At 38.6% G+C, this 15,607-nt stretch overlaps 1 protein-coding gene across 1 annotated transcript in view; it reads left to right on the top strand.

Moving 5' to 3' along the window:
• Nucleotides 1-15,607, top strand: part of CLVS2 (clavesin 2) — a 51,929-nt gene that overhangs the window by 26,680 nt on the left and 9,642 nt on the right. Inside the window, exon 3 of the mRNA XM_066179312.1 lies at nt 13,512-13,622. Coding sequence (XP_066035409.1) covers nt 13,512-13,622 — 111 coding nt within the window. The remainder of the gene's footprint in view (nt 1-13,511; nt 13,623-15,607) is intronic.

Here is a 15,607-nt window from a genome sequence, read left to right as displayed (position 1 = left end):
GACAACATCTCTAAGAGAGTGTAATTATGTACTAATAAAACAGAGATGCCCAGGGCTGCTCTCTTCTGCGGTAGTGGCTATGTCCTGACTATTATTATTATTGTTAACCTAAGGAAATAGCTACATTCAAAGGTAATTTTGGAAATGGTGCTTGATTTTTGTTTACCTTCCAAAGTGTTTGGGAGAGGGATGGTGGCTATAACTTACTCTAACTGTTTCACAGTATAGATAACTGTGTTTCTTCTCCATGAATATTTCTGGGTGCTATTAATTGTGCAGTATAGATGCCGCTTGGGATTTTGTAGAATGTTATTTTGTGTATCTTGGTACTTCTTATGGTACATTTTATTAGGGAAAAGCCTATCTTTGTAGTCAGAAATGATGGAGTACACCTGATACAATTAAACTACTACAAGTCCACAGCGAGTTCAAGTGAGTGAGGTATATGTGAAGAACACTGCTTTGGAGATCTTAGGTGAGGTTGCACTCACCCTTTCAGGCTGATGGAGCAGGACCGGAATGTCACAGAGTTAGCTGAGCCCATCAGACCCCCTTGCTATAAACTCTTGCAACATTCATAGTGATGACACAATCACATCTTACATTGGATAAGTTGTCATATCTGGTGTTGTCCAGTTCTTGATGATACTTTGAGGCAGCTGAATGCTGCTGTAAAAATGCTGGAGTCAGCTGAAAGTATAGAGAGAATTTAGATAGGCAGAATGAGATTCCTTGTTATTTGACCAAGTCTTTTAGGTTAATGCTCCTCCATCTGCAATGGCACCATGGGGCTTCATACACCCAGAAATGGTCAAGAATCTTCTTTACTTTTTTCCTGCTGAAAGCTGACAGCTGCAGTGAGCACACCAAATGTTCAGTTGTGCTGGAGCTGTGGGGCAGAGTTGAGCTGGAGGAGAAGAACCAATTACTAAAGTGCCAACAACTATTGGGCATCACACTGGGCTCCACCTGGAGGTCATTCTGCTTGGCCTTACTGTGCAGGTGAGGTCTGACACAGTCACAGGACTGAGCAATGAAATTTGCAGCAGTGTGACAGCTTAAAATAACAAAGCAATCTGTTTGAATACTTGTGGGTGTTTTGGGACACACAGGATTGTGCTTGTCTGTGATTTATTTCATCACATAACTCTCCATATCAGATCTGCATGAAATTCAATTTCTTGTCCTGGTGTAAGCTTGTGTTGTGTATGATCACAGCAAGTAACAGAATGAAATCTGTTAGAATAGCTCCAAGATGCTGCATCCTTATCCACAAAAACAAAGACTATCATTCTTCTAAAAATTTAAACAGATAGATAATAACCTTTGACTCTAAAGCCTTTCTAAGAAGAATCACAATTTTTCCATAGTGTCTAAAAGAAAATGTTTATGTAAAATGTCTCCATTCCAGAGATTTTTTTTTTTATTTGATAAGTGTCAGATGGGTCAAGATTTAAGTGTTTAATTTTGGGGAAGCTGCCAGCATTGAGTGGAGCATTCAGACACCTCACATCCTCATTTACCTCTAGGCTGTATCTGTTCCTGTCTCCAGGAGAGACTGTTTTGCACTGTAGGAAAAAATATTTCAACTAAATAACAGTCTTTGTAAGGAAGTGGAAGCTTAGAGGGCTCAAACCACAGCTCCTAGGGCAGTAGCAATTGCTAGCAAGATTTCTGAGATAATTTCCCCCCTGCTTTTTTTTTTACATCTACCTTCCTTCCCTCTCTCCATCCAGTGAACTCAAATTCTAAGGTAGCCTTTGAATTTTGTATACTGGCAGCGATTTAGCTGCTGTGTTCTTGTCACAGAACATTTAAGTATTCATGCTGCCTTTAATTTTACTGCTGAAAGACTGTAGTGGATACGATGATGCAGGAATCTGGGCTCAGAAAATGGAAGATTTTTTAATGCTTCGGCTACATGTGAAGATTTATCAGCCAGGCTCCAAAATGAGCAGAGCTGACTGAAGTACTACTTTAAATTATCTATTTCAGTAAATACACAGCCAGCATATTTAAATGGCTAAGCATACAGCTGATGTCTGATATCCAGAATGTGGCTCGATGTGTTGTTTATTCAGGATGAGAACAGGTATTATAGGTCTATAGTACTCCACTGTACACACATACACCCATCAGCAAATTTCTAACCTTGCCAAAACTAAGGTTAACAAAACATGTTAAAAATTACTGTATTATTATTCCAGGTTGGATTTAATTACATTTAAGGGAATTTAAATGATTTATTTGCGTGTTTCTTATTTCCCTGTATGCTGGCAGTAGGCTGCCTGTCCCCTCACTGCCAGCATCTCAATGATTAACTGGTCTCTTGCTTGATCTGTTTTCCTTTTTGTTTATATATAACTTATTCTAGTGCTTTCCCTTTTTAACATGGTAACATCAAATTTGTTTAAGGTCTGTGAACTAATGTGGATTAAAAATCAAGCAGCAGCAGCTCTAATACATAACTGATCTACCAGTAGGGCATGAAGAACTGATTCTGGTTCCTAGACAGGAAATGCCTTTTTTGTCCTGTGCTGATAGTCTGAGCTTTTAAATGTATGTTAAAGTGAATAGGCTACTGGAAATTGCCAAATTATCCATGTTAATAATTTTTTTAAGAGATTAATTTGCTGTTTGAGGCATAATGATTTTTATACACACACACGTGCATTCTGACGCATTCCTTTTAGATTTCAGTGCAGTTCTGTTCACTGGCAGTTGAAGATGTCTTACGTCTAGAAAATGTGCTAGATGATTTTGAGTCTGTATCTGCATCCTGCTGTGACCCCACACTTATTAATACCTAACAGAGGATTTTGCTTGCTTAAACTATTTTTTTGTACGGGTGCAAGAGCTTTGCGACACGGTCTCAACAGCAGCATCCATTTGTGAATGGGTGGGTTGGAAGAGGTGACATGCTTACATTAGCATTGGCTCTGATTTTATTTCAGCTTGTCCTGTGTTGCTGAGGAATGGCTCTTGACTGTTCAGTTAAGTGGAGGTAGAAGCTTGTTTACAGTTTAATGTTTAATAATATTCTCGCTGAAGTGAGGAGTTTTGTGCTTTCAGCCTCCTCCTGAGGTGCACAGGGTGGTCACAGCGGGGGCCTTTACAGCATGAAGGACGTGGATGACGGCTGCACGTCTGTGGCACTCACTAATAGCGTGGATGTGCCGCATAGCACGGCACGATGCCTTGTGTGCTGCTAATGGATGGGAAGCAGGAGACAGCCAGCAGGGTGTCTCTGCCTTCCATTAAGCCCACTCACGCATGCCATATGCCATCATCCCTGTACTGGGGATTTAATTCTCTGGTTAGCATCAACCACCAGCACTGGGGCAATGGGAGTAGAGAAAAGCAGAAAATTTAAGCCGTCCTGTAGAAGAGGGCTGCAAATCAGAATGTGGTTAAATCAGAAAAGTAGAATGGAAGCAGAGGGAAGGAAGATCTTTTTGCATACATTCTTATGCTTCCTGTAAAAAGTAGGTTACACTAGTCTAGTGTATTGCATTGCACTCGAGATGCTACAATTTGAATAAGGTTTTAGCAGTAGAGCAATAAACATTTTACAGTCTCTAGTTATAAACATCTGAAGATGTTACATATGCAAAAGCAATTTCTTTGTAAATAATGCCATATTTAGAAAAAAGACATGCTTTCAGATGCAACCATCCTTTGTTATGTTGCTAGAGCTAAGAGCAGAGCATCAAACTGTCAGTTTCAAAATGGAAATTGAACTTCTTTCATAGACGTGTCGTTAATAAATGGAGTTAATTTGACTGCTGCTGACTTTCCCTGGTCTGCGAGCTGCCTGTGTTGCCCCCTGACATTTCTGAAAAGGTGGGCTCACTGGTGGGTGCCAGAACTGGGGAGGCAGCTCATTCCCAGCCTTTGGAAATTGGACTTGTTCAGTGTTGTGCAGACAGCTTGGCAGTGGCTACGTTTTATAGTCCTGGTTCAGAGAATGTGATGCATGAAATGTCAGGGTTTGCAGGTAAGGTAATCCTTTGTTTAGGTGGAGAAAGCCAAGCACATTTTTGATAGTCACTTGTTAAGATGAGTGACCTCAGCCAAGCCAAGAAGTCTGAGTAACTTGCATAGGGTAAATATTAACATCTACCAGCAGATCATTTTTAATTGTCTTTGAGGAGTCTATTATCACACTGGTTACTTTTGTTGGTTAGGAATTTCAAAAATAGCACAACTTTGGTGTTTTGAAAAATACCAGGTAAAAAGACAATTTAACCTCAGTGATTTTACATTATTCATGAGTGTCTAACTTGTTTAGAACTTTGTGCTCTTACATGGTTTCCTTATGTTCAGAAGCACCCTTCTGTTTTTCAGTTTGTTCCCTTGGCCTCTGATCTTATCACTGGGCACCACTGAAAAGAGCCTGGCTCCAGCTTCTTACACACTCCCTTCAGGTGTTTATGTGCATTGCTGAGATTCCCCTGAGTTTTCTCTCCTTCATGCTGGACATTCCCAGCTCTCCCACTCTCTGTCCATGTAAGAGATGCTCCAATACCTGAGTCATCCTCCTGGCCCTCTGCCAGACTGTGTCCAGTGTGTCGCTGTCTGCTTTGTACTGGGAAGCCCCGCACTTGACCCTGCGTTCCAGACAGTTTCAGAGTTGAGTTCTTTTCTCTGTGGGTATCCATGTGGTGTGAACTGAGGCTTAGTGTTCTCTTGCTGAGGATACATTCACATGGGTTCCACTTTTATCTTAGCATGAAGATATCTGCATTTCTGGTTTTGATCCCTCAACTCCTTGCACATGAGTTTTCAAGGGTTTCAAAAGTGTGATTTTAGGAGAGATCCTACCATCACATTTCTTCATTACTGGCATACCCTGATAGCACAGCAAGCACATTAGCCTCGTCCTAGATATGTATGGTAAAACATGTAACTATTTATTTTCCAAGTTGTTGTGAATCTTTTTTTTTACTGGAAGATTTCCTCCATAGAAGCACAGAGACACCCATGCTTATATGTCTTTACATAGACAGGGAGTTGATGTCTGAAGTTAGAATTCAACAACAGAGATTTATAGTCCTTTACAGTAATAACTTGAATGACAGTTCTCCCTCAGACAATATTGAAATTCCCTGGACTCTCAGACCCATATTACATGTGTGTACCACCAGCAGTTGTTCAGGAGTGCAGAAAAGGGAAGCTGAAGTGGAGCTACCATGTAGGAAATTATATCTTTTCAAGCACCTTTGTAAAGATAAAAGTGTAGCTGAGCAGTTCAGACTAAGGCTTTCTTTAAAGCTTAAAGGCTGAAATAAATCTTCATTCTGTACTATGACAAAGATATTTGAACACTTTTTGGAACTGGGAATAGATTTGTCCTGTGGGGAACTGACCTCTTGAAGCTATGTATGCTGCATAGTTCATGATCCCTCTACTCTTAATAAAATATAAGACTTATTAATGGATCTCAAGTCAATATTCAATTTCCTCAGTAATTTAAAACTTAATTATGCTGCATTCTAGATCTCAGTGGCTGTCCTCAGCTGATTTTTCTTAAATCACTATCACTCCAATTGTATGGTTCAGTTCAATTCTCAGGACTGTCATTTGCATGGAGTGACAGATTAAAATTGGACGGCTAAAATGATTATAGCTCTTAATGCTTACTGCAGTGATGGAGATTGATTCCTTATAGTATGAGGAAACACATGGCTCATGAAATAACTCTTGAAACACTATAGTTTTCAGTTTATTGTATTGTTGTAAATTGAAACTTATAAAGGGCTAATCCAATTTTAATGCATCTTGCCTGAAACTGAGAATTGCATTTTTGAAGGAGCTAAAATTGTAAGCACCAGTTTAGAAGTTCTCCATTTCCAGAGGAGAAAAAGTGAATATTATGGTCAGAGAAATGGGATCTTTCAACTCAGTAACCTACTGGCACTGTGTAGTTATGCAGAACTATTTCAAAACGTGCATTTTTGCCTCTGTGCAGGATCTTTCTTTACCTTATCCATCTGCAGACCTGTGCACCCTACTGCCTGGGCAGGTTCAGATAAGCTTCTTGCAAATTTTGACAGAAGTCAATCCTGGAATGAAAATCCTTAGGCTGGGTCTCGTCCTAGGAGATTGTCAGCTGGAATGATAAAGGAAATTACATAGAAGATATAAGATTTGGTATTTATTTACCCTATATGAGTTTAGGTCTGAAAAATCGTTCTTGACATGTGACTGTAAAACATAGGTCCTCCATGCAGGAATATTTTACATTTCTCTTTCCCTACTTTCCTGTGAAAATTTTGAAAAGGGGCTAGAGCGGGAATAAGATGAATATTTTTCTCTTGTGAATCATAGTAGTATCTTGATAGCTTTCTCTGAATCACTTTTTTATTTAATCTCCTGCTCCTCACTTTTATCTTATTTCTATGGTTTCTGCCTTGCCTTGTTTCTTTCAATCCTCATCTTAACATTATCCTAAAATATCTCCTCATTCCCAGGTGCTGTTTAATCTACCCAGATTTGAAAGTGGTCAGGTACAAAGAAGGGGGGTGGTATCTGATAGCTACTAATGCTCCTCTTTGAAACGACCTCAGGCCTGGGGAAGCTTTCTGCATGATGAAAAGTATCCTGACAGTAATCCTGTGGTCAGCAGTTTGGCAGAGACCGCGGGCTGTTTGTACAGTCTCACTGACAAAAAGAGGGTGACCAGGACAGGGGCGGAACAAGCCGAGATGCTGGTGTGGCATTTCAGCTCTGGCTGAAACAGACCCTGGCCAAAGACTTCTGCCTTCAGGAACTGAAGTATGAAATCCTTTATGAACAGTAATTTTCCACATTATTTTTATTCTACCAGTATTATGAATGTAGTGCTACTGTATTTATGCACAGCAGTTTGCAGTATAGTGGGTTTTTTTGTCTTCATTTGTAATCTTAAACTTATAAAACATTCACAAGCTGCCTGGACAACAGACTTTTTTTTTTTTTTTTTTTTTTTTTTTTTTTTTTTTTTTTTTTTTTCCCCCTTATGGGAATTTCCATAGAAGAAATCACCATCTAATAATTGTCTATTGTAAAGAATGATTTTCATCACAGGGTAGAAAACAAAAGAACCTACTTCTGCCCTCCTTCCTACTCTTTTTCTGGCTTTGCTGATTTGGAAAATAGAATCGGCTGTAAAATTTTTTGGGTTTCTTTCCCCCTTTTTAATATCTCACATTCCAAATTGTTCGAAAAGAGTCAGTGCTGATAGTTGAAAACAGTGTTGTCCTAGAAAAACAGCATCTTTCATTTCTTCTTTAAAATCAAAGCCTTAATTTTCAAGGTTTAAGCTAAACAAGTAGGCCAAGAACCAATGTTCAAAACTCCAAGTCACCATCAAAATGAAGAAAAATTTCTAAAAGAATTTAATAATTTCTAATTAAAACAAACAAACAAAAAAATAAAAGGACAAAACCTATTGAAGGTAATTTGCAAAGAAATAAATTAATTTCAAATTAAAATGAAGGTTTTACACAAAATACCTTCTTTATCAAGCCCACTTAATTAAAAATTGAGAGTGTTATGATCCCTTTATCCAAACAGTGAAAGCACAAAATCTGTGTAGGTTTTAAATTTATTATATTTATACATAAACATGCAGACACATATGGTCAAAATACTTTTAAATCCCACCTAATTAATTTAAACAATATATAATTTTTATGAGTAGCATATTAGAATGAAAGGTGAATGGCTACTTGAAATTAAAACAAATACTTTAATAAAAAAACCAATATTCTCACTGGATGGATACCATCTCTCTTCTCATTTCATTCAACTTAACATATTTCTATATGAGTTGTAAGATAAAATGACTAATAGAAATGAAGAGGACTGCCAAAAGTCAAATTGCCTCACTGGGAGCTTCTCAGCAAAATGACAACATCCAGTTCTAGATAATTAAATCTTATTTTGTAGGAATGTCACTGAATGATGTTCATTTGCCTTTAGGTACTGTGCTTTTGGTTGAACACAGTAACAAAACTTTATTTGGGCACTTTTTATTTGTCTTGGAAATTGTTCAACATTGTATAATAGACTAGGACAGAACAACGTTTTAATCTTATAGAGGGAAATCACTAGTGCAGCTGTTCCAGGGTCAAGCAAAATTTTACCACCTGAGACTTCTGTTTTGGATCTGAACCTCAAAGAGCCTTAACAGAGAGGTACAGAAGGAAAGTCTTCTCTTATTAGACAACCTGAACCTTAGCTTCTTCAGAATTTACTAATTTTCTCAAAATAAGTTAGGGTGCTTATTCCTTGCCAGTCCTGTTGCATGTTTGGTGATTCAAAGCTGTCTACCAGCTTCCAGTCTGATTGAGTTCCTGGTCAGCTTTCTCTGTTTTGGTGTCAACATTGTCCTTTGTTTTGAAAGGTTCTTTTCTCACCTGTTATTTATTCTCCCTAGTGTTTTTAGCATCTGTTTCCTTAAAAAAAAATCTAACCCAAACTCTTAAAGATGTCAAAGTTTCACTTTCCAGTCTCCTGAGCATCCTCACCCCTCATTCCAGTCATGCCTTGAGCATGAGTGATCAGTCTTGACATAAAAGTTTGTTTGTTTTGAGGCATTGCAAGTGCTCATATCATGGATGAATGCTGGCAGGGAGTTTGATATTAGGAATGCCTTATTCTTTCCTACCTTTGATGAAAGTTACAGTTTGGTAGCAAGACGGGTGTCCTTTCCTGATGCAGATGGCAGCGACTCTTGGTTCCTCTGGTAGTTCAGCTCTTGGATACTAAGGATGTAAACTATTCCTTCTAGTCAGAGCCTTTTCTTTCCATGAGTTTCTCTGTAACATGCTAAAAATCAAGTTTCGGTGTGATGCATTTTGTAGCAGACAAAATGTTTCAGTTTCTTTCTAGGGGAGCTTTCCATAATAAAAATACTATTTTGGTTCATCATCATATTTTTTTTCCCCTGAAGTTCTTGACTTTTCAGAAAAGCTAAAGGAGGACCAAGGTATTATCTTCAGGAATAAGTCTTGAGTCACAGTTAAGATATTAATAGTTCTGTATGCTTTCCTTGAACTTGCATTTTTTGTTACGAAGATAACAAAACTGTTGCAGTTTTGACTTTATAACCTCTTGTCGTTTGCAGATGCTACAGCCTGAATTCATCAGAGAGCTCAGGTGCTCTGGATCCACAGATCCTTAAGTAAAGGGTGTGAGTGTTTCATAATGTTTGTCTAGACTGTCCTTTGAAGGATGTCTCTAGACTGTCTGCAAAAAGTTTCACTGCAGATAAGAACAGCAGACCAAAATATTACCCCAGAGTACACATGGCCAAGCAGTCTCTTGGTGTCAAATATGTGGCAAGGTGTGTCCAGACAATCTGTTTGCTGTAGATGTGCAGCATACTTTTAAGGCTCTGATGACAATGGGCTGCCAAAGCACCTTTGGGCACACAGTGGTCTCAGCAGTTTCTGAGACTACACTTCTAAAAGCTGTGCAAACAAATTTGATTACAGTACTGAGTTCAGCTAGGAGGGCTGCTTCATTAAAAGCAGACTTCAGAGATTTAGATGTACACACAATGCTCAAGGAGTGAAGAATACTGTGGCCTTTAAAAACTTCTTTGATTTTTTGCATTTGGTAAAGATAAAAAATATGAGTAATTTTTATGATGTGATAACAGCAGTCCTGACACCATTAAGAAGTCTGACATTGGTTTTCAGCAGGAATTTGGCACTTTCAAGAGTGCTGTTGAAAACGTCATATGCTGTTGAAAATGTCATGTACTGGTTTTGCTGTTACTACCTGTGCTGTAGGAGTTCCTGCTGGCCAAAGTGGAGCAGGGGACTCTCTGTGAAACCCCAAGAGCTGGGATGGCCAAGCCCAGCACAGGGTGGAATGTGGTGAATGGCAAATGGAAACCTGGCTTCTTAGCATGTGCCAAGGCTGGTAGCAGGCAACAGCAGCTTGTCCTTGGAGAGGAAGCCTGTAAAGATAGTTTGTATAAATTGTGTTTGGCAAAGAGGTTAAAATTGCTGTGCTGTGAGTCCACAGAACCATTTCTCAAGAGATGGAAACCCAGTGATGGGTTGTGCTGCTGGTGCACTGGTGATCCCCCAGACAGTAGTGTAGGGGCATGCCTCTTCCTTGACATCCTACTGTTAATTGTCACTTAGGCCTGTGGTCTCTGATAGTAATTGCCTGCTTGTCTGTGTGTATGGCATGGCCATGTCACAAACTGTGCTCATCAGAGACAAGCAAAAGCTATGTTCTCTGTCTGAAGCAGAGGTTTCAGTGAATGTGAAGAAAAATCCACCCACTGTGTATGCATAATTAGTTCTTTTTTGCAGTTTGGTAATACCCCATCAGACTTATTACTTTTCCAGTCAGAAGCACAGCTCATTTAACATCTGATCTCCATTTCTTGCTGTTTTCTGCCAAGAGATTCCTCTTAGAATTCATGTGATTCATGGGTTACAGGCTCATCTGTTGAAGTACAGTGTATCTGTTGAGGCAGTTGTGACTGCCACCATGCTTGTAACCTAATCTACATAAAACCTCAGAAGAATCAGTGATTTGACAGAAATTCCTACCTGCTGTTTGTGTAGGATGACCATCTGCCTGGCAAATCCCCATGTGGGAATCAGGTACATCTGAGAAGAGCAAGACAACCTTCTGACACCTGTTTCTCCAGTAGATGCAGTTAGTTACTCTGCTTTTTTATTTTTTCAGTAGGTGCTTTTGAGATTTGCTTTTGGATCTACTTTCAGCAGCTTTTGAATACTAGTCTAAGCACTGTGTACAATGCAGGATCATTCTGGCCAAATTACCCTTTCTCTTTTTCGGCACAAATTTTTGTGGGTCCTAATTACACCTTGGGAAGTACTTCTGAATCTGGGCACCTCGGTTCAGTCACAGAGATTGATAAATACCCATCTTCTTTAGTTCCAGAAAATGCCTTCAGAATTTCTGAGAAACACTGAAACAAGCTAGCTTTGAAGATCAAGTGGCACCTTCTGTTTGAGTATCATTCCACATGTATTTGTCATCCTCCATGTAAATGGTTTCCAAGATGCAGGAGAAGATAGTAGAGGTGTCAAAGTGATACTTTTAAAGGACAGTCCTTTTGTCTGCTGGAAATTTTGTATCTTTAAAAAGATACAGAGCATTCTGAGGCCACATTAGAATACAAATGCCTTTGGCACTCTGCTCTGAATCTGTGTTTGTACATGTCAGTTTGCCTATTGAGATCTTTACACAAATTGTCCTCAGTTTCTGTGTGCCTCTCAGCTCTGCTGCGATTCCTGCAGCTCTAAGTCTGTGCTCTTTTGTGCATGGTATGCAGCATGAAGCACTAGATTTTCTTTGCTGGAGAGCCAGCTGTGATAATCCAAATAAACACAACCTTCTGCAGATGAATAGTGTCTCCAGTAACTAACGGTTGAGGTGTCATCCAGTGATTTATCCTTCCTAATGCATTTGTTGGATCACTATGATACAAACATAATTTACTACCTTTTGCACAACATAGCTGTGTCCTCAGAATGGTGTTCAGGGATTTACAATACTGAACAGGGTGAATTATGTGTCAAATTATCAACCATCGTGTTTGACATTTAGTTAGTGCTGACAGGAATTGGGCATTTAGCAGAATGAGGCTTCTGCAGCAACCTTTCGATAGGATTGTTTTCTTTCAAAGCTGCTGTTAATCAAAAGTTTCTGGAGAAAAGCTGCAAAACAGACCATTGATTGCATTGACTGTTGTGCTCTGGCCAGCCAGATGCGAGTGGTGTGTGTTGTGGTTGTCATCTTCCCTGTAATTTATTGTCACGGTACTGCCTCCTTGATGGAAAATCCAGCAAGTTGTTACAATTTGAAGGCAAGAGGTATCTTGCTGTAAAAAGCCCCTGGGTTTGGCATGCCTGACAAGATGTGAATGGATCCTTGGAGAGGAGTAAGTGATAAGTACTTCATTATTCCCACAGGTCTAAACACATTCCCAGAGCTAAAGAAGTTCTGTGGATATGCAGGCAACTGCACTTTGAAGTATATCCCTATTTGGAAACATTTAATGAAAGATTCCATTCCTGCAGTTTCTGCCTTCTGTTTGTGACAGTTCTTGATTGGCTGGAATGGTTTATAACTCTTTTCTTGGCCATTTTGTTGGTGTGTGCTGTATGACCCTATGCTTCAAGTGCTTTTTTGCAGATTACATTGAGGATGCTAGGTGCTTCTATAGGGCCTCCTCTCTTGCCTCCAGAGGAGGCAAAATAGGTCTATTTCCATAAAGTACCATTCAGACCTTTTGATTGCCTCCTTTTGAGCCCTTGATCCCCGTGGCACAGACCTGAAGTTGCCTTTATTGCATCCCATAGGAGGAGGAAGAGGAAGAGGTGTAGCTGGAAAGGATGTCCTTGTTTGTTACCTGTATGGTCAAACGGGACCTGCTGCTACTGTGAGAACCTGGTTTTGATCTAAGTGACTACCATTGCTGCCTGTGCTGTGTCACCTGTTGAATTAAGCCTCAAATGAAGGCCATTAATTTAGTAAGTCTGTTATCTATTTAGTAAGTCTTAGTTATCTAAGAGAAGGTTCTTCACTGAGAAGGTTCTGACATAAGCCATGGAAACAAAAGGGGACATGTATCAACTAGACCGGTTTACACTTCTTCCCTCCTTCCTCAATGGTTCTACTCTAGGAGACATAGGAACTGCTTATTGCAATGTTTGTGTATATGATCAACCAGGCAAAGACAAAATGAGGACAACACAAGGAATTTGGCAATTGTATTCCAGGACAGAGTGGCAGCCCCCCTCAAACTGCCAAACCCTCTGGCGTATTCTCTCAACTTAGAAATTGAAAATGCATATCAGAATCTTTTCCTAGTGAGTTATCTGCCTCTTGTGATTTTCAGCAAGTAAAAAAGAAAAGCCATTGCTTCAGTACAGATATGCTGTCCTTACATTTAAGTTCCCAGAAGGCCTCTGACTATGTGACAAGAATTACTGTCATGGATATTGCATAACGGTTTATGCATAATGTTTAATGCAGTCTCAGTTTTATGAAATATAGATAATATTGGAGACATTTTGAATAGTAGTTTAGATTTACACTTTCTTTTTAAGGTGGAGACGAGGGACATTTTTAGTGCTCTTCAATGACACTGGAAGAGTTGAGATTGTTACTATTAAAAATGAATAAAATCCATAGAAGAAGAAAAGAGAAAAATACATGACAAGATGTATTATGGGCAAATCATAAATGTTTAAAGCATTTCTGGAGGTTAGAAATGTTGTGCTTTTATTTGAATAGCAAAGCTGTTTCACCACACTTCCTCCACACTTGCTCTGCCCAAGGTTTGATGCTCCTTGGTGTGGAAGGTTGGAACTCAACTGAGAGGATGCTGTTTTGAATAATCTTTCTTCTTGTTAAAGGTTTACTATTAAGATGAAGGTATTCAAAAAATAAAAAAAAGGTATCTGATGCATATGCTACACATGTTAAGAATTGGCTCAAATTGTACATATTTGTTTTGTGTCACACAGGACAGCTTTCCAGCTCGGTTTGGAGGAATACATTTTGTCAATCAGCCGTGGTATATCCATGCCCTCTACACAGTTATCCGGCCCTTTCTAAAGGAGAAGACACGAAAAAGGGTATTCTTCTTTGTAATTGTCCATTTCAGCAGATGCATCATACTCTAAGAAAGTAGATTAACAAGAGATATCAGCTTGCTGTTGGTGGAAAATGTTTAAAAATATCTGTATCATAAAGGGTAGATTCAACTGTTTTAGAAACTTATACAACATTGTCCTTTAAGGATACAGTCAAGCAGTGCACTTAAATGCATTTTAAAATATAAGCATATGCTTGCTCCTGGGGATTAGATAAAAAATATTGCCAACATTAATGTTTGTATTAACATTGTATTCAATTCCATTCTATTTAGTTTCTGTTAAAGTTATTTGTGTCTTTCTTTTAAAAACAGAGTTAGTAACTACAAAGTCCTTTCCTAGTGTGATTTCCTTGACATTAGCATGAGCTAAAATACCCAGCTGGCATCTAGTAGTATTAGTTTGCAAATACTAATTTGAATGAAAGCCAATAAAAGGGAATTTGTGTGCATGCATCTGTCCATAAGCATGAGCAGCCTCCAAGATGTTCCTGAATATGTACCATTTGCATCAGTGCAATTAAATTAGAGCTTGGTGGTGATAGCATATAAAATGATATTTCCGTAACAGGAACTTTGTCATCCAGGAAAACACAATCTGCATCATGCTCAGTGGCACTACAAAGAACATGATGAATTTTTTTTTAATGAAATCAGCTCTTTAAGCAGCTCTGTATTTTTTCCTCCTCAAACACACTCTGCAAGGCCACAATGATCCTTGGTGTTGAGCTGTTTTTTACTGACAGATTATGCTTGAGAGGCCTCTGGTATTTACAGATTTTGAACTATAGATCACAAAGTCTTTTATGTAATATCTGTTATAAATATGCAAATGAAGCCCCATTTTGCAGGACTCAGTTGCACTCTCTGTTGACTGCAGCTTCTGCAAAGAACATTGCAGTGCCAGATATGTCTGAGGCCTTTTCAACTCAAGTGCTGCATATGCAGAACTAGGGAGTAAAGTGCAGCTCATAGGAATGTTACATCATTAAAAAATAAGCAACAAGGCAGGTGAACACAGAGGCTTATCAGTTAGCATCTAAATTTTTATTTAGACACCCGAATCAATGGCATATATTTTCAGAAATGCTGACTTTTTACAACTGTTTTATGTCAATACTGAGTACCTATAAAAAATAGTCAGGTGGTTAAGTATTGATTTACAATTCTAAACTTAGTGTCAAAATGTGAAAGTTATGAGCAGCACATAAAATTTAAAATCAGCTTTAAAAAAATTATTAGTTGCAGAACAAACGATTGGGGAAAAAACCCCAAACCCAAGATAATTCTCTTTAGATTTTTTTTCATCAGGCTTATTATTTATCTTTTGTTTTTATCCTGAATTATTGTGTATTTTTTGATTTGTCATGTAGATTTGCAACTGATAGTTATATTCAGATAAATGTAGGGCATATATACTAGGCATATATATATATATATAAAAACAATTGCTACGAAGTGAAACACTTAGCTGTAAAGGCACCATAAAGCAAATAACTTTCACCATTAATAAATGTTCTTTCACAAAAGGATAAATTCCTTTTGAGGTGGAAGAAAATCACTGGGTTTGCATGGTCATATTAACTTTCCTGGGTCCACAGCTGACTGGAGGGTGGTCTGAAGTAAGCCATAAAAGACAAGCATATATTTGGTCTCTGCCTTTCTGCCTTTTGAATTTAACTCTTATAAATCATGCTAAGGGTATGGCTGCCCAGAGGAGTCCCTGCATGGTGAAGAAGAATGTGAGAACATCTCTGAGGGGAAACACTAAAATTAAACATAAACATAAATACAAGTATTCATATCACGTCACACTAATCTACAGATATATAAATGTAAAGTATATATGAATATCAGTCTACCAAAAGATTGATGGAAAATATCAAATAGTCCATCAGCTATTCCCCCAGTGTTGTCGCAGGGTTTTTTTTACTGTTACTACTTACTTCCTGTATTGTCAATATAAAT

The sequence above is a fragment of the Chamaea fasciata genome, unplaced genomic scaffold (genome assembly GCF_029207755.1).
Source record: "Chamaea fasciata isolate MVZ Bird 193981 ecotype frontalis unplaced genomic scaffold, bChaFas1.0.hap1 SCAF_3, whole genome shotgun sequence".
NCBI classification, from domain to species: Eukaryota; Metazoa; Chordata; class Aves; order Passeriformes; family Sylviidae; genus Chamaea; species Chamaea fasciata.
Note: the sequence above shows the minus strand (reverse complement) of the source record. Positions and strands in the feature narration are given on the sequence as shown.